A 23,163-nucleotide genomic window follows, 5' to 3' on the forward strand; every position below is an offset into this window, starting at 1 on the left:
AAGAGTAGATATTGTGCCAACCAGAAGCACAAGAGTTCCTACAAAAAACTCTGTATGTCATTAGAGCTTTTGTATAGTAAGAATAGTTTATAGTCTTGGGGTTATAGAATACCAAACTGAAATCTTTGCTCAGACTGCCATAGACTTAAGCTTTTTCATTTGTTAGTAGTACCCATGACATTCAGTGGCCTTGTGCAAATATGATATGTTGCTTAGGCATATCTTTTGTCCTGTGCAGAACGTTTCATTTTGACTTTTATGAAAATTACTATTCATATAATTTATATAAACTTTTTTAATGTAGAAACTTTTTACTTCCACAGTCAATTTGGGGGCCACTAGAATAAAATACTTTGCCTCTTGTGAAAAAAAAAAGAAACAAGCAGTAAGTTAGAAAATACCCTCAGGGAAAAAGCAGGAGTAAATCTCATGTGCTTCCATTCTCTTTAGGACCGTAGTCCCTCAAGTCTTATCTGCAATATTTATTATTTACTGCTGACAAAATCTCCTTGACCAAACTTCAATCAGGTTCCTCTGAGCCTACTTCTCAACTATGCCTTAGCTGTGGTCCCAGACCTGTCTTTGGCCTGCCTAACTCAGTCTTAGCAAGAATTCTCTAAGTTATAAATAACTTAGTAAGAATGTCTGGGACTTCCCTGGTGGTCCAGTGGCAAAGACTCTGAACTCCCAATGCAAAGGGCCTGGGTTTGATTCCTGGTCAGGGAACTAGATCCCGAATGCTGCAACTAAGACCCTGTGCAGCCAAGTAAATTAAAAAAATAAAAATAAATATTTTAAAAGTATGTTGCTTAATTTCCACGATTTTATGAATTTCCCAGTTTTCCCTTTGTTATTAACTTGTAACTTCATCTGTCTGTGGTCAGAGAAGACATAGTCCACGTGCACCTGGGAAGAATGTGCATGCTGCTATTGTTGAATGAAGTGTTCTGTATATGTCTGTCAGATCTAGTCAGTTTATTATTAAGTCCTCTATTCCTTACTCATCTTCTGTCTGGTTGCTCTGTCCATTACTGTGAGTGGGATATTGATGGCTCCAACTATTACTGTAGAACCATCTATTTCTCCCTTCAATTCTGTCAGTTTTTGCTTCATAAGTTTTCAGCCATTATTTCTTCAAGTGTTCTCTCTGCCCCTTTTGCTCTCTTTTCTCCCTTTAGGATTCCCACAACACTGTTTAATGAGGGGCCGTAGTTCTCTTAAAGTGAAAATGTTAGTCGCTAAGTGGTGTCTGACTTTTTGCGACCCCATGGACTCCTCCATGGAGCCCTCCAGGCTCCTCTGTCCATGGGACTCTCCAGGCAAGAATACTGGAGTGGGTTGCCATTTCCTTCTCCAGGGGATCTTCCCAACCCAGGGATCAAACCAAGGTGTCCTGCATTGCAGGAAGATTCTTTACCATCTGAGCCGCCAGGCAAGTCCCTAGCTCTCTTAGGCTCTTTGCTTTTCTTTTGTCTGATTTACTTCAAGCTTTTTGCTTTCTGGTCTCTGCTTGATAATTTCTGTTGTCTTATCTTGAAGTTTGCTGATTCTTTTTTTTTTTTTCTGCTTGCTCAAATGTGCCTTTAAATTCTTTTAGTGAATTTTTTATTTGAGTTGTACTTTGCTGCTCTGGAATTTCTTTTTGGTTTCTTTTCAGGTTTCCTATCTCTTTATTGATACTTCCATTTTGTTCACACATCATTTTCTTGATTTTATCCACATTTTCTTAAGTTCTTTGACCATCTTTAAAATAGTTGTTTTAAAGTCTGTCTAGTATATTTGCCATTAGGTCTTTTGTAGAAGTGGTTTCTTTCTACTGCTTTGTTTGTTTGCATGGGTCAAATAAACATTTATTTCTTTGTATGACTTGTGGTTTTGTTGTTGTTGGATACTGGACATTTGAGTCTAGTAATATGGTAACTTTGGAAGTCAGATTCTCCTTTTCCCCAGGGTTTTCTATTTTTTAAAGTAATTTTTTATTAATTTTATTTATTGATTTTATTTTTGGCTACACTGGGTCTTTGTTGCTGCAAGCAGTCTTTCTCTAGCTGAGACAAGTGGGGGCTACTCTCTAGTTGCGGTGCACAGGCTTCTCATTGCCATGGCTTCTCTTGTTGTGGAGCCTGGGCTCTAAATACTTGGGCTTCAGCAGTTGTGGCACCTGAGCCTAACTTCCCTGCGGCATGTGGAATCTTCCCAGAGCAGGGATCAAACCCATGTCTCCTGCATTGATTGTTTTAAAATCTGTCTCTTTGCCAAGGACCTGCCCGAGGGGTAAACTTAAGGTCTTCTCAAGCATTTTCTCTGCTGTTCCCTGGGCATGTATGGTCACTTTCTAATTTTTCCCATGTGTACTGTTGCTTTTTTATATACTAGTCTTTATAATACCTGGTTCCACAAAAGGGAAAAAGTGAAAATGAAGGTGGGGTGGGGAAGGGTGCTGGTCCTTTAAAACCCCTGGAAGTCACTTCAGCTAAAGCATCCTGCAGCAGTGGAGAGAGGTACCCCCAACAACAATAGCTCCCCCTCTTTGTCTGTGCCTTTGTGTTCAGAAACAGAAATCCTCTTGAGTACAGATCCCCAATATTTGGAGGATAGGTGCCTTTTTGCCCTCCCTGGCTCCTACAAGCTGTTGACTGAAAAAAACCCACGATGTGAGAGTTGTAAGTTGTTTTATTTGGGGCAAAATGAGGGCTACAGCCTGGGAGACAGCATTTCAGAGAGCTTTGAGAAACTGCTCCAAAGAGGCATGGTAGGGGGTGGGGGGCCGGTGGAGGGGCGATCAATATAGATATGATTTTGGTGAAGGGAGGAATACATGCAATTAAGGACATATATTTTGCAGAAGGTTACTGTTAGTCACGAGGAGCAGACGTCACCATGAAGGATTTTAGTGCATTTCTAGATACAAGGAGAGGCAAGGATTGGGCTCATAAAATCATCTCCTGAAAATATCTATCTGAAGGCCTGTTCGGCCAGTTTCTCCCAGAGCACAGAGGGCCTCGTTCCTGATCTCCACCCTGAACTCCTTTCATGGGGTGTTGAACATCAGTAGCTGCAGTGGCTCATAATTTGATCCTTGCGGAGGTAGATGGCAAGTGCCATTTGCAGCTGACAGAGCTGTGTACTACCATGTGGCTGGTGGTGGAGGACGTGTAGCTGCTACTGTGCAAAGAGCTGAAGTTGATCGCAATCAACAGCAATTTGCTGTCCAAGCCTTCCGCTAGAAGTTACCAGCCTTCAACAGAGTCCATCGTTCTCAAATAAGTACAGCAAACAGATTCTGCTAGTGAAACTGTTTACGTGGGAAGACAGACTCCTGGTGATCCGAACTCTGCTATCTTCCCAGAATCCTCGAATTCACTTATTTTTATTTTCAGTTTGGCCAAGAAGTGCTTTTGGCTATTCTTTGCACTCAATTTTTATCACATTCCACAAGCTTTGATAATGCAGTGTCTTTATTTTTTCTATTAAATTATGATTTTATTGTCCCTTACCAGATACAAGTGTTAGTTGCCCCGTTCTGTCTGACGCTTGGCGACCCCGTGGACTGTAGCCCTGCCAGTCCATGGCATTTCCCAGGCAAGAAAACTTGCATTCCCTTCTGCAAGGGATCTTCCCGACCCAGGGATCGAACCAGGGTCTCCTGCATTGCAGACAGATTCTTTACCACGAACCACCAGGGGAGCCCTAATTTACTTTGGTACCTTTGAGGGGTTTTGTTTGTTTTTTGATTTAGAATACGGTCAATTTTTGGTAATTCAAACACATTTTAAAAAGAAGAAGAAAAGGAAAGAAAAAAGAATCCCTGATCTATATAGATACCAAAAATAGAGGCAGAAGAGGGAGGAGGAAAGGGCGAGGCTGTTAGACGTAGAAGGGCTCCACGCTTGCTCCCAGTATTACCATAGGAAGGGTGCCCCTTTGGAGGGGTGACTAAGACGATTCCTAGAGGAGGGGGCCACGTGAAATCACCTTCTCCCTTCTTACAACCTTTCTTGGCCATGCCCTCCGCCCCCTCCTCTTCCAGACGTGAAACTCCCAGGAGAGCCTAGGAACTCGTCCAGAATACAAGTAGGAGGCGCTCCAGGTGGTGAGGAGGGGCCTAAGGGAAGGAAAGGCCCAGCGTTTCAGCCCCGGTAGAACTCCCACCTCCGGGAACGCTGGGCACCTCGCAAAGGATACCGCCCCAGCCCGAGCTAGCTGGGGCGGCCCCGCGGCGGGGACGCGCCTCCGCCTCCCAGCCCCGCGGCGGGGACGCGCCTCCGCCTCCCAGCCCCGCGGCGGGGACGCGCCTCCGCCTCCCAGCCCCGCGGCGGGGACGCGCCTCCGCCTCCCAGCCCCGCGGCGGGGACGCGCCTCCGTCTCCCAGCCCCGCGGCGGGGACGCGGGCCTGACAACTCGGGGAGGGGCCGGCGGAGGCGCGCGGCCTCCGGAAGCGCCTTTCCCGGAAGGTAGGGAGGCGGCGCCGGCCTCGGCGATGGCGGTTGGGCGGCGGCATCGCTCTCTCTAGCCCGCGGAGCCGCGCCGCTGGAGGATGGCCTCGCTTGGACCAGCAGTTACGGGCGAGCAGGTCCCGGGGGCTGAAGCGGAGCTGGGCGCCGCGGGGCCGCCGCCGCCGTCTACTTCCTCCCTAGGGCCCCTGCTCCCCCTGAAGCGGGAGCCGCTGTACAACTGGCAGGCGACCAAGGCGTCGCTGAAGGAGCGTTTCGCCTTCCTCTTCAACTCGGAGCTCCTGAGCGATGTGCGCTTCGTGCTGGGCAAGGGCCGCGGCGGCGGCGGCGCTGCCGGGGGCCCGCAGCGCATCCCGGCCCACCGTTTCGTACTGGCGGCCGGCAGCGCCGTCTTCGACGCCATGTTCAACGGCGGCATGGCCACCACGTCGGCCGAGATCGAGCTGCCCGACGTGGAGCCCGCCGCCTTCCTGGCGCTGCTGAGGTGAGGGCGGCTGCCGGGCCGTGACTTTGGGCGAGGCTCTGCTTACCCCCCGGCCTCAGTTTTCTCCCGCGTCGGTGATGCTCGGGGAGGTCGAAACACATTGGTCAGCCCGGACGGCTGCCCGCCTGTCGTCAGGGTAAAGACTAGTGTCTGGGGCCCAGGAGCGTGCGTTTTCCCATTTTCAGTAGCGGGGTTTCACCCAGGGTAGGGAATTAGGGATGTGATGAGAACAGAGTTTGGGTCAGGTCGCCCTGATGGCCTATTTGCGACGTTTTAGGTTCTTGTTGGGCGAGAGGGGTAGTTGCAGAGTCTTGGAAGACCGATGACCTTTTAATTTTATTTTTAAATTCTTACTCCTTTTTCATTAATATTAGTTGTCATGATCCAGGAAAGTGAACATCTAAACAAGTACGTTTTGTTCTAGCTAGCTTGCATTCCTGCAGACAAGATTATGTTGGCTAAAAAAAACCTATCTCCCTATCTGTGTTAGAATTGGCTTTTTGATTATGTGAAGATAGAAGGTTGACTTCTGATTAATATTATTTAATGGAGGGAGCTAATAGTCTGGCATTATTAGCTGTTATTCACAAAAGTCCATTTAGGAAGGTGTAAGTATTGTTTTATACAGTTTTACTGAGACTGAGGCCCAGAGAAGTCAAGTAACTTGACGGAGGTAACAGAGCCAGCCCATACCAGAGACCATGTGTGTTTCATTATGAGATGGTTTTAGCTGCCCGAATAGAATGTATTGTTAAAACAATGGTCTTGGATGGTACTGAGGCATAACGGTAGGTCAGGAACAGATAGGTTCTCCACAAAGGCTCACAGCTCACTCAAGAAGATCAGTAGGAAATGGAATACAAAGTTAACAGGTAGAAAAGTAATACCAAAATCCCATTAAAAAATGAATAAAGGACAGGATAGATAATTTAGGGAAGAAAAAATACAATTGGCAGCCAGTGTTTAACCTCATTAGCAATTAAAGAAATGCAAATTAAAAGTATAGTACTTTTCCTCTCCTCACAAACCCTCCAGTTTTTGTTTTGTGGTTTTTTTGGTGAAGATAACATCTGGCAAGCCCTTTCCGGCAAAGGTGGTAGGAAAACAGTTTGGCATTGTAGATTGTTTTCCCCACAGGTAGGAAGTATTCAAGTACTGAAAATGTTCCACACAACAATATTGCAGGACTATTTATAGTAGTGAGGAAGTAGTGTAGCAGAGGGAATGGTTTTAACAGTGATAGGTCCATCTGATGGCATGTGGTGCAGCTGCTAAGGAGGGCACTGAAACCCACTCCAGTATTCTTGCCTGGAGAATCCCATGGACAGAGGAGTTTGGCGGGCTGTGGTCCATAGGGTTGCAAAGAGTTGACTGAAGTGACTTAGCAGGAGTGCAGCTACTAAGTATGATAGTCATGAAGACTAGATAATAACATTATTGTTAAAAAAAAATGTATAATTAGCGTTTGAAACAGTGCTCACAGTAATTAAAAACTGAGAAAAGAAACAGCAAAGATATACTTAGAGAAAGGGAGAGAGGAAATATACTGAAATGCTAACCAAAGTTGGGTTGGAGTGGCAAGATGGTGTTGACTTGTTTTTCATTTGTTTCTCATATGTTTTGTAATTTAGTTCAATTACATTTATAAGAGGGAAAAAAAACAACTCAAAAGCTAATATCTAGATCGTATTAGGATTTGGTTTGAAGTTGACTGGGAGCATTGGTTCTACTTCTTTAGATTTTCTCAGTTGGAAGTATTTTTTTAATAAATTGTTGGTTCACCTTCATTGTAATCACCTGTTAAATTCTTAATTCTCTTCCCCCCTCCTTACAATATTGTAATGTTTGCCAGTGGGACCTTGAGAGCATATTTAATACTCTCCCTGAATCTGATATTGGCTACGTTTGAGAGCCACTGATCTAAATATTGTTGGGTAGCTTTTTCTCTTAAAAAATACAGAGATTACTAGGATAAGAATGTAGAGAGAAGATGCTGGTTTCATATTTTCACTGAAACTGTTAATCAGTCCGTTGTTTCTCACGAATAGAAAATAAGTGAATTCATCTGAGTCCTTGAAATTTTTCTAGTTTCAGTGTGGTCATGATATTTATGCTTCTTCAGGCTCTAGTCATTGTTTTATTCTGAAAGTGTTCTCTGGACTGATTTTTAAACTTAGGTTATTGGCTGGTTGTAAAGCAAAGATGCTGTACTTACCTATTATTGTGTGACAAAAAGATGCCTCATGGTACTTGCTGAGCTTGAAAAGCAGGTTAGCTTGAGCATACTTTTATGTTTACAACTTGAATTAAACATTACTTAAAGGCTTTTGAACTTGAGTTTGAAGCACTTTAAGAAACTGCTCATTTTGACCTGCCAGACCTTTAAGTGATGTTCTTAGTTGTTCATTTGAGAAACACTGCCTTCCTTGTACTGTTGTAGATATTGGATACAGCAGTGAACAAGAGGAAGTCCCTGCCCTCACAGAGTTAATCATCTAGTAGGGAGAAACAAAGACAAAATGTCAAGTACGAATAAGTGTTTTAAGGAAAGATGATCAACCTGTGGGAGAAGGACTATTCATAGCAAGGAAAAACGTGTTTAAGGCCCAAAGTTTCTCCTGTTAGACAAACCACAAGAGTAAACCAGTGTGATCTGAACAGATAGAATAAGGGGGAAAGTGGCAGAAGATGAGGTCAACAAGATAGGCTGGCCAGGATTGTGCAGAGCTGGAGAGCCCATGGAAGGACTTGGATTCCCCGTATATGGTGGGAATCCTTTGAAGGGTTTTGAAGAGGGAGTTGATAGGAAAAGTGAAAGTATTAGTCACCCAGTAGTGTCCCATTCTTTGTGGCCCCACCAGGACTGCATAGCCCGCCAGGCTTGTCTGTCCATGGAATCGGGTTGCTATGATCTGGTTTAAAAACTCCTTCTGGCAGTTGTTTGGAGATTAGACTGTGGAAGGAGTAAAAGGAGCAGGTGACAGCTGTTCCACAGGTTCTGTCTTTAGCTGTTGTCTTCTTTTCTCCCATTAACCTGTGGTACTACATACTACCCTAGTGGTACCGTGAAACTTCTACTCAACCCAAACCCAGTTTCAAACTGGACAGTCACAAATGAGTGTCTCTTTAGTACACATGCAGATGGTCTGTCAACAATAAAAATAAACACTGAATGAGTGCTTGCCATGTTCTGCTTACTGTTGTTCCTGAGCACCTTGTGTGAACCCAAATTTCAGAACAGTCTTTCAGGCAGGCACACTTCATATGTCTTGTCTCAGGCAGCTTTTGTCATAATAATGCTATAAAGCACCCCAAAAATCAGGGGCTTAGAAAAACAATCGTGTATTCTTCCTCTGAATATTCTTGTTATGTGGGTCAGTTGGGGGTGACTCAGGTGGGCTTGGCTCCAGGCTATAGTTTGGTTCCATTATGCTCCATTTGTTTCTCATCCTGTTTGGACCAATCTTGAAGGTTCTACTCAATTATCCTAATTTTTTTTGACATTGTTTTAAACAGATCACACTGCCTTTAGACTCAGCTCTCTTCATTCTTCACGCTGTTAACAAAGTTATCTCTCTGATATCTAGACATTATCACAGGACTCCCCTGAATCTCTTAATGACTTCTTTTTGCGTATGGGATGCATTTAAACATTTTAGCCCATATACAAGACCTTTATGATTTGATATTTCTTCCTCTTCCTCTCCATCTACCGAGTACCCCAGTTCTGCTGATGGTCTTTTTTTTTTTTTTTGCTGATGGTCTTTTTCTTATTTTAATACTTGCCTTCTAATGCCTCCTTGCCTTTGTACTTCTTTGTCTGCTTAGAAGGTTTACACACTTAATTATTACCCTTCAGGTATACTTGAGGCTTTATCTTTTTATGAAACCACTGCCGGCAGATATGCGCTCTGCCTCTTGTAATGTCTTGTATCAATTTTTTTATCTGTTGCTGTGGAACAAGCCACTCCAATACTTAGTGGCTTAAACATAGTCTTAATATCTTTCACAGCTGTGTGAGAGGTTCTTCTAGCATATTCTTCAGGTCTTCCATGCAGTCAGAGTCTGATAGCAGTTGGGGCAAGGGTCATCTGAAGGTTTGATTCAGATTATGGTTTGGCTGAGCGGTTCTCTCTCCAAGGCTCCTCCAGCTGATCTTTGCAAGGTTAGCCTGACTTCCTGGCGAGCAGCAGGCCATGGCTCCTGAAAGCACAAAAGTAGGAGCTTCTGCATCCTCAGAGTTTAGGCCCCAGGTTGGCATAGTGTTACTTCTGCCATGTTCTGTTGATTAAAGGGAATCAAACCGGGCGAGCCCAGATTCATTATGGGACAGCTTTGTGTAAAGGTCTGGATCATAGAAAGCATGATTTATTTGGGCCATCTTTAGAGATTAGTTATCAAATCATGCCTAATGTATAATGCTGTCATAATTATGACATTACTTTTTAATCATTTTATTACCAAACCATGAGCTTTTTATGGGCAGTGTTGTCTGTTTGTATTCCTAGGACCTGTCTATTATTATATGGCCCTCAGTAAGTGTTTTTGAGTAAAATGAGTGAATCAGTAGTGACACAGTTTCTTGTACATAATCTTATGATTTTTTTAATTTACAATGAAGTTTTTACCTTAGTCGTTTAATTTTTAAGTTGGATTAAATGTAACCTAAGTTTTATATTTTGGAAAGCCATTCATCTTCAGGAAAAAATCAGAAATAGTTTGATGACCTGTAATTATTTCTCTGTGCTCTTGTTCTTAGATGTAGTATATTAGGAACGTTAATTTTAAAATGCAAAGTACTGTGGTAATATTGTGTTTAATTTTAAGTTATAATTTGTAAATATTGGCTTACAGAGTGTTTTTGAATTGCATCAGTGTTAGTAATTTAAAAAATGTGGGGAAAACATGTATGTAAAATATGAATCAAGGTGATTCTTGGATTTTTAAGTAGCCTTTTTTCTTACTAGAAATGAAAATGGTTTCCCTATCAATAGCTAGAAACTTGTACTGAGCTGTGTAGTTGGCTAACGCGTATTTATTAAATCTTTGCCAGGTGCCCAAACTGAGCCTGGTGCTGTAGGAAAGATATGGGAAAAAATGTAAGAAACACAGAGTTCCCTTTCTTACAGTTTATAGTCTGGTATTTATTTATAACTTGCATTGCTCCAAAAACAATTTAAAATGTCTAAAAAGAAACACAAAGGTAAGAAATAAAGCAGTCAAGATGAAGCTAATATAAAAATGCATGCTATACTTACCATACAGACTTAATTTTGATCATTTTAGCAACTATTACAAAACGGGAAAGCTGGCCAGAGAGTTACAATTCAGTGTTTGTCAGATTAAAAACTGGCCAACTGCTTAAGAGATGCACAACTCTTATCTGATAATAAGATCAGTTAAAAAAAATCCCTGAGGCTGTCCTATCATAAAGACAACATTGCTGAGATGAATAATGTCCTTAATCTACGTCTTTAGATATAAATATACATGTTTCCTAAATATATTCAAGCCAAAGGTATATTACCGAGGTATAGTTTCAGTTCAGTTCAGTCACTCAGTCACATCTGACTCTTTGCAACCCCATGGACTGCAGCACTCCAGGCTTCCCTGTCCATCACCAGCTCCCGGAGTTTACCCAAACTCATGTCTATTGAGTCTGTGATACCATCCAACCATCTCATCCTCTGTCGTCCCCTTCTCCTCCCACCTTCAATCTTTCCCAGCATCAGGGTCTTTTCCAGTGAGTCAGTTCTTTGCATCAGGTGGCCGAAGTATTGGAGCTTCAGCTTCAGCATCAGTCCTTCCAATGAGTATTCAGGACTGATCTCCTTTAGGATGGACTGGTTGGATCTCCTTGCAGTTCAAGGGACTCTCAAGAGTTTTCACCACCACAGTTCAAAAGCATCAGTTCTTCAGTGCTCAGCTTTCTTTATAGTCCAATTTTTTTTTTTAATAATCCAATTTTAACATCCATACATGACCGCTGGAAAAACCATAGCTTTGACTAGATGGACCTTTGTTGGCAAAGTAATGTCTCTGCTTTTTAATATGCTATCTAGGTTGGTCATAGTTTTTCTTCCAAGGAGCAAGCATCTTTTAATTTCATGGCTACAGTCACCATCTGCAGTGATTTGAAGCCCCCCAAAATAAAAGTCTCTCACTGTTTCCCTGTCTATTTCCCATGAAGTGATGGGACCAGATGCCATGATCTTCGTTTTCTGAATGTTGAATTTTAAGCCAACTTTTCCACTCTGCTCTATCACTTTCATCAAGCTCTTTAGTTCTTCGCTTTCTGCCATAAGGGTGGTGTCACCTGCATATCTGAGGTTATTGATATTTCTCCCAGCAATCTTGATTCCAGCTTGTGCTTCATCCAGCCCTGCGTTTTGCATGACGTACTCTGCATATAAGTAAAATAAGCAGGATGACAATATACAGCCTTGATGTACTCCTTTCCTGATTTGGAACCAGTCTGTTGTTCCATGTCCGTTTCTAACCGTTGCTTCTTGACCTGCATACAGATTTCTCAGGAGGCAAGTAAGGTGGTCTGGTGCTCCCATCTCTTGAAGAATTTTCTGCACTTTGTTGTGATCCACACAGAGGTTTTGGCAGAGTCAATAAAGCAGAAATAGATGTTTTTCTGGAACTCTCTTGCTTTTTCGATGATCCAGTGGATGTTGGCAATTTGATCTCTGGTTCCTCTGCCTTTTCTAAATCCAGCTTGAACATCTGGAAGTTCAGTTCATGGTTCATGTACTGTTGAAGCCTGGCTTGGAGAATTTTGAGCATTACTTTGCTAGCGTGTGAGATGAGTGCCATTGTGCGGTATTGTGAGCATTCTTTGGAACTGGAATGAAAACAGACCTTTTGTAGTCCTGTGGCCACTGTTGAGTTTTCCAAATTTGGCATATTGAGTGCAGCACTTTCACAGCATCATCTTTTAGGATTTGAAATAGCTCAACTGGAATTCCATCACCTTCACTAGCTTTGTTTGTAGTGATGCTTCCTAAGGCCCACTTGACTTTGCATTCCAGGATGTCTGGCTTTAGGTGAGTGATCACACCATTGTGGTTATCTGGGTCTTGAAAGGCAATTTGAATGGAGTTGTGGGCCATATGTTAGTGACTCAATCGTGTCTGATTCTGTGCAACCCCGTGGACTGCAGTCCACCAGGCTCCTCTGTCTATGGGATTTTCCAGGCAAGAATACTGAAGTGCCTTGCCGTTCCCTTCTCCAGGGAATCTTCTTGACCTCGGGATCAAACCCAGGTCTCCTGCATTGCAGGCAGGTTCTTTACCACTGAGCCACCAGGGAAGCCCTGTGGGCCATATAATATAGTCTAAAAACACAATTCTTTGGTTCCTGGAATGTTCTTCCTACCCTCTTTTCATGTTTTGGATCTCGAGTAGAAGTTCTTGTGGGAACCTCTTCCAGCTTTTTTTGTCAGGGACCCCAATTATAGATTGTTACAGAACCATGTACTTTAATTTTCTGGAACTGGTTTCCTTAAGCTAGAATCTATTCAAACAATGGTAATAAAGGTCCCGCATCTCAGCTCTATAGTTTATAACTCTAGTAATTTTTGCCTGAAAGCAAACTAAGACAGATATGAAGACTTCTTCCTATCTCTCCCTTAAAAACTTAATCAGTTTCTCATTTAACAAGGGAATTGAGCATGTTGTTAGCCTTCTGTCCCAGTTAAAATGACTATAGAGAAATACAAAAGCAATCAATCCATTACAGTGAAGACAAAAAAGGGAGAAAGGTTGGAAGTCAGTGTAGAAAAGGGACAAGGCAGGTGGAAGTGTGTTGATAATGAAGTGGAGTGGCTGGAGCCCAGAATCCAGAGAAGAAGGAGCTGTGGTGGAGGTGGGGGCTGTCTTTCCTGGCTGAGCCCCGGCATGGCTCTAGGTTGAGAGCTGGTGGTGAGCAAGGTGAAATGAGAAGGTCATCCCCTCAACCAACTCTTGTATGCTAACCATCATACACCACCACCCACCCCCAGCCCCGGCACCCCCTCCACAATAGCTGACAGACTCCTCTTTACATAAACTAGACCAACCACCTGGGGAGAACTAGGATGCTGGCTTATCTTAGGGAATTCAGAATAATGGCATTGAAAGGGGTGGAGGAGGTGTGGTATCTAACCTAAAGGCTGCTTTCCCACTCTCAGGTAAGGTGTCAATCAACAAGCCTCCCACATACACAGCTCCCCACCCACCTCTCCATTTTGGAGAAGGTTTTAGCTGGAAAGCAATCCTACTTACACAACAGCAAAGAAAACACGCCAGCTACTGGAATGGTCACTGGAGGTAATCATTAAACTTTTGACGTATGAGGAAAATCAGAATATGAATAATAAAGACCAAGAACAAGCTGGTCCTCGAGGAAGTAGGTAATTCAGGGAACAGAAAGGAACTTTTAAAACTTGGAGACTGAGAACATTTTTTGCATCCATGAAAATGAGACATGGTACTATGGAGTTTAAAAAAAAATAATACTCAAGAAGCAAGAATTCTTAGAAATTTAACTGTGTGATTGCTGGGGGGGGGGGAATAGAAGGGCTGGAACACTTGAAATCTTGTGAAATACAGAGGGAAATAGAGATTAAAAATGAAGCAGTATAAAAAATAACTAACGTTTACTAAGTATTTGTGTGTATTTTAACTGATACTAATAGATGGGGAAACAGTGGAAGCATTGTCAGACTTTATTTTCTTGGGCTCCAAAATCACTGCAGATGGTGATTTCAGCCATGAAATTAAAAGATACTTACTCCTTGGAAGGGAAGTTATGACCAACCTAGATAGCATATTAAAAAGCAGAGACATTACTTTGCCAACAAATGTCTGTCTAGTCAAGGCTATGGTTTCTCCAGTGGTCATGTGTGGATGTGAGAGCTGGACTGTGAAGAAAGCTGAGCGCCGAAAAATTGATGCTTTTGAACTATGGTGTTGGAGAAGACTCTTGAGAGTCCCTTGGACTGCAAGGAGATCCAGCCAGTCCATCCTAAAGGAGATCAGTCCTGGGTGTTCACTGGAAGGACTGATGTTGAAGCTGAAACTCCAATACTTTGGCCACCTCATGTGAAGTGTTGACTCATTGGAAAAGACCCTGATGCTGGAAGGGATTGGGGGCAGGCGGAGAAGGGGACGACAGAGGATGAGATGGCTGGATAGCATCACCAACTCGATGGACATGAGTTTGAGTAAACTCCAGGAGTTGGTGATGGACAAGGAGGCCTGGCGTACTGCGATTCATGGGGTCGCAAAGAGTCGGACACGACTGAGCAACTGCACTTGACTGACTGACTGACTGACTGAATCCTCACCGGAGCATTATGAAGAAGATACTGTTGTTCACATTTCTTAACAGAGAGGAGCACAATTGATAACTTGTTTAAAGTCGTGTAGCTAGCAAGTGATGGAACAGATTGAAACTCAAGCGATCTCTTCTTGAGTCCAGGCAAATTAAGAGAGCTCCCACCTGACTGGACTGAGAGTCTAACACTGAAAGCAGTCAGAAGCCCAGAAATGGTGTGTTATGGTAGACAGCTCTTGTGTTTCTTCAGCCTGTTTCCCCATCTTTAAAATGCAGATAGCAGCACCTCCCTTCCTGTGGGAGGATTAAATGAATTGGCATCTGTCACATGATAGAGACTCAACAAATGTTAATTTCCCCTTTTTTTATTCATCCCCCTACCCCTGACTATAAGAGACATAAGGGTTTTTTTAATTCCGTGCACTCATCACTAAGTGGCACGTATCGTTAAGTGAGTATTATGAGGGTGATGTAGATGGCTGGCTTGAAAGGTTTTGGAAAAATGGTTGAAAACAGTGTAATCTTGAAAAACAGCAGCCTTCACTTTTGCACCTGAATTGTAAGGGAGTTGCTCAATCGTGTCCGACTCTTTGTGAGCCGATGGAATGTAGCCCACCAGGCTTCTCTGTCCATGGGATTCTCCAGGCAAGAATACTGGAGTGGGTAACCATTCTCTTCTCCAGGGGATCTTCCCAACCCAGGGATCAAACCCAGGTCTCCTGCATTGCAGACAGATTCTTTACCATCTGAGCCGCCAGGGAAGGATGGGAATGAACAGCTTCCACTGGAAGTAGTTGTAAGGATAATGATCTTATTGGATGCATGCCAGCATTTGGTTAAAGTGGGAAGTTGAGGGACGTAACCAGCTAGAATTTTATCTTGGGCGGTGATTCTGGCCACCAGAATAGAGAAATTGAAAAGCAGAGGGAAGGGACGTGAACTAGAACCTCCTTTCCTCATTCACTCTATAGTGTTCTGAAAGATATTCATGGGCTTTCAAGTGTTCTAACTCTTAATTCGTATTGCTAAAATAAAATACTTTTTCTCAATGCCTTATTTCTCCAGCACCCTCAGCTGCTCTGAATGTAACTGAGAATTGGGCAGTAAGCGCAAGAGTCTCTGAGGAACCACTGAGGAACTAAAATGAATATGCAGTAGCTTCAGTATAATTCAGCAGGAACTGCCCAGGTCTTCTCTGAGATTCTTATCCTCTATGTGCACTTCTAGGAATCTGATTTATCTAGTAACAGGTAGAATCAGCTCCTGAGGTGGTGGGTAAGGTGGTATTGGTTTGATAGTATTTTGAGAGAAAATTGTACCTTTATACCCAAAAGCACATAGCAATATGGGGTCATTTAAGATATCAGTAAACTGTTTTATTCTTCTGAACCCCCGTACTCTAGTCTTTGGTCATAATGCTAATTCTGGGATAATAAGGAAAGGTTAAAAGATGCCCAGAATAAGAAGACACCATCATCAGGAAATAAATGGATGTTTTGACATTTAGAGATGTGAACTAAAGCTATCTGTAAGTTTGCTTAAGTGAACACTTTTTGATGAAGAAGAGAGAAAGCTGCTATGGAATGCTAAAAAGCCTTTAAAAATTTGGCTTGAAGACTTAAAGACCTAACTTTAGTCTTCTCTATAAATGGAGACTGCCTACCTCTCAGGATTGATTCAGAATAAAATCAGGTGATGTATGTGCAAATAGCCCTGGCAAGTCTGATGTGCTTTTCAAGTTACGTTTCACTTTGCTCATTATCTTTTCAAATATTCCTCAGAGACTTCAGTGGATTGTTTGTCTAAAACCCTCCTGACTGTCTCTGCAATTTCCACTTGCTTCCCAGATTTCTGTATTCAGATGAAGTTCAAATTGGCCCAGAAACAGTTATGACCACTCTTTATACGGCTAAGAAGTACGCAGTCCCAGCCTTGGAAGCACATTGTGTGGAATTTCTCACCAAACATCTCAGGGCAGATAATGCCTTTATGTTACTTACTCAGGTAAGTTGATGTAGCTAAGGTATGTATCTTTTAACTTTAAAAATTGGGTTTAACTGTATATGAATATTTAATATTTCCTGGAGAATTAGTCCGAGATCATTATTTTAAAGCATATGAAATCTTCTGATTTCATTGAGGGAAATGTATCAGGTTCATATGATTTTAGAATAGAAAAACAAATTAGAGTTAATGTATCATATAGGTGAAGAAACTGAAGAAAGTGTTAGTCACTCAGTTGTGTCCGACTCTTTGAGACCCCATGGACTGTAGCCCATCAGGCTCCTCTGTCCGTGGAATTCTCCAGGCAAGGATCCTGGAGTGGGTTGCCATTCCCTTCTGCAGCGGATCTTCCTGACCCAAGGATCAAACCCAGGTCTCCTGCATTGCAGGTATTGCAGGCAGGTTCTTTACCATCTGAGCCAAGCCTTATGTAAATAGGGTGTTTCATCTCTGTAAAGTTATATAGCTCTTTAGGATTGGAGTTGAGATTAGTGTCCAGTGTTGTTTCTGCTGTGATTGAGAGTATGAGAGTATGAAGCCTTCTGGACCTTAGTGCTCTATTTTTGTTGGATCTGAAGTTAACATTGAGTATTTCAAATCCAGAGCAGTTGTTAAGATTTATTGTATTCTGTCATCTTGGTGACCCACTTCTGGAGGGTTTAGAATTTATTTTTATTTTTGAACACCAAAAACATTTTGTACTGGGATATAGCCAATTAACAGTGTTGTGATACTTTCAGGTGAACAGTGGAGGGACTCAGCTGTAGGATATATATGTATACATTCTCCCCAAACTCCCCTCCTGTCCACATTGGCACATAACATTGAGCAGAGTTCCATGTGCTGTATAATAGGTTTTTGTTGGTTATCCATTTTTAATATAGCAGTGTGTACATGCCTTTTCCAAAGTCCTTAACTGTACCCACCCCACCCCCCCCCCACCCCCCCTCCCCCCGCCGGTAACCATGAGTTCATGTTCTAAATCTTTCTGTGAGTCTCTTTCTGTTTTGAAAGTAAGTTCATTTGTATCTTTTCTTTTTTGATTCTACATGTAAGGGATGTTCTATGATATTTTGGAGACGTTCAAATTTAAGAATATTCTTTCTTTGACCCTTATGAAAGTTTTCAACGAGTATACTATAAATACAGAAAAGTGCACACGTCATACATGTATAGTCTGAATGTTTACATACTGAATACATTTATGGAACCATTAACCAGTCCTCAACATACACTATTTAGCACTTGTTAAATGCCTGTAGTCTGAGCTTCATACTCAAGATACAAGTAAATTGATTTTTTTCTTTTTAGACAATGTAATGATACCCTTTTACGAATTATTTAAAAAAATCCTGAGCTAGTCTGTAACTCAGTGCCAGGGGGTGAATTGTGTCCCCAGAATTCACATGTTGAAATTTTAATCCCCAGGACCCTCAGAATGTGACCTTACTTAGAGATAGGGTCTTTACAGAGGTGAGAGAGTTAAAATGAGAGGGGGGGGAAATGTCTAAGCTGATAATATGTAATCCTGCTGAATATTAGTAGTGGAAATAATCATGGATATACCTTAGCTTAACCCTCTCATTTTCTGAATGAAAAAACTAAAACCTGGCTAGTTAACTACCTGCCCAAAGTCTCACAACAGGCTGGGTGGAGTCACACTTGTTTCCCATTGTGCATCCATTCTGTCACATCACAAATGATTGATGATACTTTTTTTCTTTTTTAATCTCTGGTCATTGAGTATTTATAGTTACAGAAGAAAGAACATGCTGATGTCACCTCTTCTTGGACATAATCACAGAACTCCATGTCTGTGTGTATTGTATGCCAGACACAGGCTATTCCATTTGTATATATTATCACATTTACTCCTTCTTTAAGCTGTGATGTTATTTAATATTATTATTATTATCCTCCTTTCAAAGATGAAATGGAAGCTTAATGAGGTAAATACCTTATGTAATGTAAGATAGCAAGTGGTAAAAGGTCTCAACCTTAAACCAGTAGAGTATGGTGATATTGATAATAACTGCAGAATGTATTGAGTGACTTAGTGTGTGCCAGGTCCCATTCTAAATACTTCGTATGCATTAATTCATTTAATCTTTACAATAACTTCAGGAGTTGTAGCTATCCTCGGTAAAGATTTTCTTATCATCCCCTTTTTATATAGAAGCACAGAGAGGTGAAATAACTCAATAAAGATTATATAACTAACAAGTGATATCTGTTGTTTAGTTGCTAAGTCATGTCCGACTCTTTTGTGACCCCATGGAGTGAAGCCCACCAGGCTTCTCTGTCCATGGGATTTCCCAGGCAAGAAGACTGGAATGGGTTGCCATTTCCTTCTCCAGGGGATCTTCCTGACCTGGGAATCAAACCTGCATCTCCTGCATTGGCAGGTGGATTCTTTACCACTTGCACTTTTTTTTTCCCTTTTCTGAACTTGTGATGAAAATCTAATAAAGAAGTTGATATTGTGTGAAGAATATTATTATTGTGTATGATTACACACACATGATTATTGTGTGAAGAACTGTGTGAAGAATTTTATTGTGTGTGAAAAGGGTCACTTAACTACTTTCATTTTTTTAAATTCAGTCATAAAATTTAGAAACCAGTAGGACTTTCCTAGCTGTCCAGTGGTTAAGATGCCGAGCTTCCACTGCAGGGGGCTTGGGTCAGATAGATCCCTGGTTGGGAAACTAGGATCCCATGTGCTACATGATGTGGCCAAAAAAAGAAAAATTAGAAGCCAATAAATTAAACTTTGATAGTGAAAATCCACTTTATAGTTCAGTAAGCCAAAGTCAGCTGTATACTCTTGCTCAACATGTATCTTACTTTCTTTTGCTTACCATTAAGTCTCTGGGATTCATTCCTTTTGTTGTAGATCTACACACAGCAATATGGGCCTGAAAGTCTGCATTTCTAACAGACTTTCAGATGATGGTGGTGCTTCTGAACCACATTTTTTTTTCATTTATTTTTATTAGTTGGAGGCTAATTACAGTATTGTAGTGGGTTTTGTCATACATTGACATGAATCAGCCATAGAGTTACACGTATTCCCCATCCCGATCCCCCCACCCACCTCCCTCTCCACCCGATCCCTCTGGGTCTTCCCAGTGCACCAGGCCCGAGCACTTGTCTCATGCATCCCACCTGGGCTGGTGACGTGTTTCACCGTAGATAGTACACATGCTGTTCTTTTGAAACATCCCACCCTCACCTTCTCCCACAGAGTCCAAAAGTCCGTTCTGTATTTCTGTGTCTCTTTTTCTGTTTTGCATATAGGGTTATCATTACCATCTTTCTAAATTCCATATATATGTGTTAGTATGCTGTAATGATCTTTATCTTTCTGGCTTACTTCACTCTGTATAATGGGCTCCAGTTTCATCCATCTCATTAGAATTGATTCAAATGAATTCTTTTTAACGGCTGAGTAATATTCCATGGTGTATATGTACCACAGCTTCCTTATCCATTCGTCTGCTGATGAGCATCTAGGTTGCTTCCATGTCCTGGCTATTATAAACAGTGCTGCGATGAACATTGGTGTGCACGTGTCTCTTTCAGATCTGGTTTCCTCAGTGTGTATGCCCAGGAGTGGGATTGCTGGGTCATATGGCAGTTCTATTTCCAGTTTTTTAAGAAATCTCTGCACTGTTCTCCATAGCGGCTGTACTAGTTTGCATTCCCACCAACAGTGTTAAGAGGTTTCCCTTTTCTCCACACCCTCTCCAGCATTTATTGCTTGTAGACTTTTGGATAGCAGCCATCCTGACTGGCGTGTAATGGTACCTCATTGTGGTTTTGATTTGCATTTCTGAACCACATTTTGAGTAGCAGGGCTTAACATATGTCACTGAGGAAAAAAGGAACTTTTCAGTGCTTTGTTGCTCTTAGAACTCAACATTACTCCAGATTTTTCATGTGAATTAGCCCACGAATTGTCATGTGAATGTCTTGTTCCTGCCAAGTGAATCATTTGAACTGAGCATGTTCATTTACTTGAGAGGGCCTATGCCAGCATCCCTCTAAAACAAAGAACCAGTGTGCTGTCCCAGCATGGATTACACAAGGAAAACACTCTGGGACAATACAGTCATTAAAAATAGTGTCACACTCAAATTTAGAGAAAATTAATTTTACTCCTAAGTAGGAGCAGTAGATTCCCAGACAAATATGATATCGTATTGAATGACTGAAAATATTGCTACTCTGAATAAAATAACTTTTACCAAAAATTATTTTTCCTAAAAGTAAAATAATCCATTTTTCTGCATAAATACTAACTCAGCTATAAACACTGAGTTGGCCAGCTAAAATATCTGCCAACATTAGAATTTTACTTACTTTTAAACTTGTTTTTTTGAATTATAATGTACATCCTGATAAAGCATATGTTATAAGTTTGACTTCTGACTTCTTAAAGCTCAACTTTGGTGAAATCATATAGCAGTTGACTCTTGACCAACATGGCCCTGAACTTAGTGGGTCCACTTATACATGTAATTTTTTCGGTAGTAAATAGTACATGATTTGTGGTTGATTGAATCCGTGGATATGGAAGAACCTCAGATGCAAAGGTCCAACTGTAAGTTCTGTGTGGATTTTCAACTGCACAGAGGTCGGTGCCCTCAACCTGCAGGTTGTTCAAGGGTCAGCTGTATACTCTTTCGCTCAACATATACAGTACTTCCTTATGCCTACCATTAAGTTTGTGGGATGCATTCCTGTTGCTGTGTGTAGTTGTAGATCGTTCATTCTCATTGTATAATATTCTATCATGTGAATTTACTTATTTGCTTTTCTGTTGTTAGGCCTGGTTTTTGCTTAGGTTCCCAGAATTTTAATGCTCTAAAACTTTTGTACTTTATTCTCTTCCCCCCAATCAAACAGGAAATGGGGGGGAAAATCTGTTTGTTCTGGTATGCTTAACAATTGATGTTATCATTTAGTGAAAGGATCCTAAGACTGGGATTTAAGGGCTGGCTTCTCCTGTGGCTCAGCTGGTTAAGAATCCGCCTGCAATGCCGGCGACCTGGATTCAACCCCTGGGTTGGGAAGATCCCCTGGAGAAGGGAAAGGCTACCCACTCCAGTATTCTGGCCTGGAGAATTCCATGGACTGTATAGTCCATGGGGTCACAAAGAGTCAGGCACAACTGAGCGATTTTCACTTTCACTTTGGAACATAGCTGGCTAGAGTCAGTGCACCTCCCTGAGCCTCTCTTTTCTCATCTGTGTAATGGGAAGATGTCTGCCTTATCTACCCTAGATTGTTTCATTAAGGATCAAAATATGTAATATAAAAGTGCATATGTATGCATATAAAAATAAAAATAACAGTTGTTAGTGGTAATTGAATTAATTGTTATCTTTTGGACATTTGTGCTTTTTCGCTTTTATTTCTGATTGTGGAATGAAAAGTTTTAAGCATATTATAATTTATTTTAAGTATGAGTTTCTATATAATTGGCAGTTACAACTGTTTACAGTGTTACTTTTGAATATGGACAGCCTGAAGTTAGAATAACTGTGAAAATAAAATAACTATCTTTTTATATGTTTAGGCTCGTTTATTTGATGAACCTCAGCTTGCTAGTCTTTGTCTAGACACAATAGACAAAAACACAATGGATGCAATAAGTGCAGAAGGGTTTACTGATATTGACATAGGTAAGTTCACTGTGAATTAAAATGTTACCTTTTAAGTACAGTAATGCGTTAACCTAGCGAGCCTTGTTGGCAGAGGAGCTGTTTTTAAATCAGTGGTTTTTCCAGGTGATTTTAAGTCTGCCTCTTTAAGAGTTTTGCTTTCTCTATTTTGCTGAAATAGTCCTAAAAGTCTTAACTACCTCATTGCCTTTTAAAAGATAGCAGATCAAACAAATTTTCATGCTTACCATATGCATAGCATTATATTAGGGCTCTACAAGAAATACAAAGAAGGGTAAGATTTGATTTTTTTTTCTTTAGGAAACTGTCATCTATTTGGAGAATCAGGGAAGAAATATGTGAAAATTAAGATTAAGACATTACACAGAAAAGATGACATATGGCAAAATGTCTTTTCGCCTTTTCAGAATTAGATACATAGAAAATAATTACTATGCAAATCCAAAATGTGGAGAGAGCTCCTCATAATGGGATGTTAGGAGAATCTTGGCACAGGAAGTTCTGACATAGGCCTTAGGGAATGGATAGTATTTGAGAATGAAGAGGGGAGGGCATTAGAGGCAGGTAGAACCACATGAAGAAAGCGTGTGTAGAGGATGGGCAGTGCAGGGCAAGTGAAATCCAGGGTGTGGGGGCCATGCAGTCACAGGCTCAGGAGCTTGAATTTTGTCATGTAGGGGAGCAGAAAGAGCGGATCCAGCCTGTAACTCTAAATATCACCATCATCTAGTAAGCCCAAAGTATCTTTTATCTTATTCTGGGCTCCAAATTTGTGTAGCCAACTATTTACTTGACATCTTCGTTTGGAGCTCTTACAGGCATTTCCAGTAGCACAGCTATAAGAAAGCCATTGATTGTCCCATACCCCCAGTTATCTTTTCTGTTCCTTTCCAGTTGGTTTTTTTTTTTAACTCTTCCTTAATGACACCACCATGCATAACTAAAAACCTAGAAGTTATTTTTAACTATCTTTCATACCCCACATGCAGTTTATCAGCGTATGTTCTCTGCTCTCCAGTCAAAAGTATGCTGGGGGAATTCCTGGTGATCCAATGGCTAGGAGTTGGTGCTTTCATTGCTGGGCCCAGGTTCGGTCCCTGGTCAGAGAACTAAAATATGACAAGCTGTATGGTGCAGCCCACCCCCCACCCCCCTAAAAAATAGTATCCTGAGTTATGACTATGTCTTACTTTGCCTGTTGCTCCCA

At 41.6% G+C, this 23,163-nt stretch overlaps 1 protein-coding gene across 1 annotated transcript in view; it reads left to right on the plus strand.

The window, feature by feature from the left end:
- The first annotated feature begins 4,375 nt into the window (after nucleotides 1–4,375).
- Nucleotides 4,376–23,163, plus strand: part of BTBD1 (BTB domain containing 1) — a 48,512-nt gene continuing 29,724 nt past the window's right edge. Inside the window, exons 1-3 of the mRNA XM_043921713.1 lie at nucleotides 4,376–4,938; nucleotides 16,110–16,266; nucleotides 21,851–21,956. Coding sequence (XP_043777648.1) covers nucleotides 4,538–4,938; nucleotides 16,110–16,266; nucleotides 21,851–21,956 — 664 coding nt within the window. The 5' untranslated portion in view covers nucleotides 4,376–4,537. The remainder of the gene's footprint in view (nucleotides 4,939–16,109; nucleotides 16,267–21,850; nucleotides 21,957–23,163) is intronic.

This window comes from Cervus elaphus, chromosome 13 (assembly GCF_910594005.1).
Source record: "Cervus elaphus chromosome 13, mCerEla1.1, whole genome shotgun sequence".
In the NCBI taxonomy this organism is placed as follows: domain Eukaryota; kingdom Metazoa; phylum Chordata; class Mammalia; order Artiodactyla; family Cervidae; genus Cervus; species Cervus elaphus.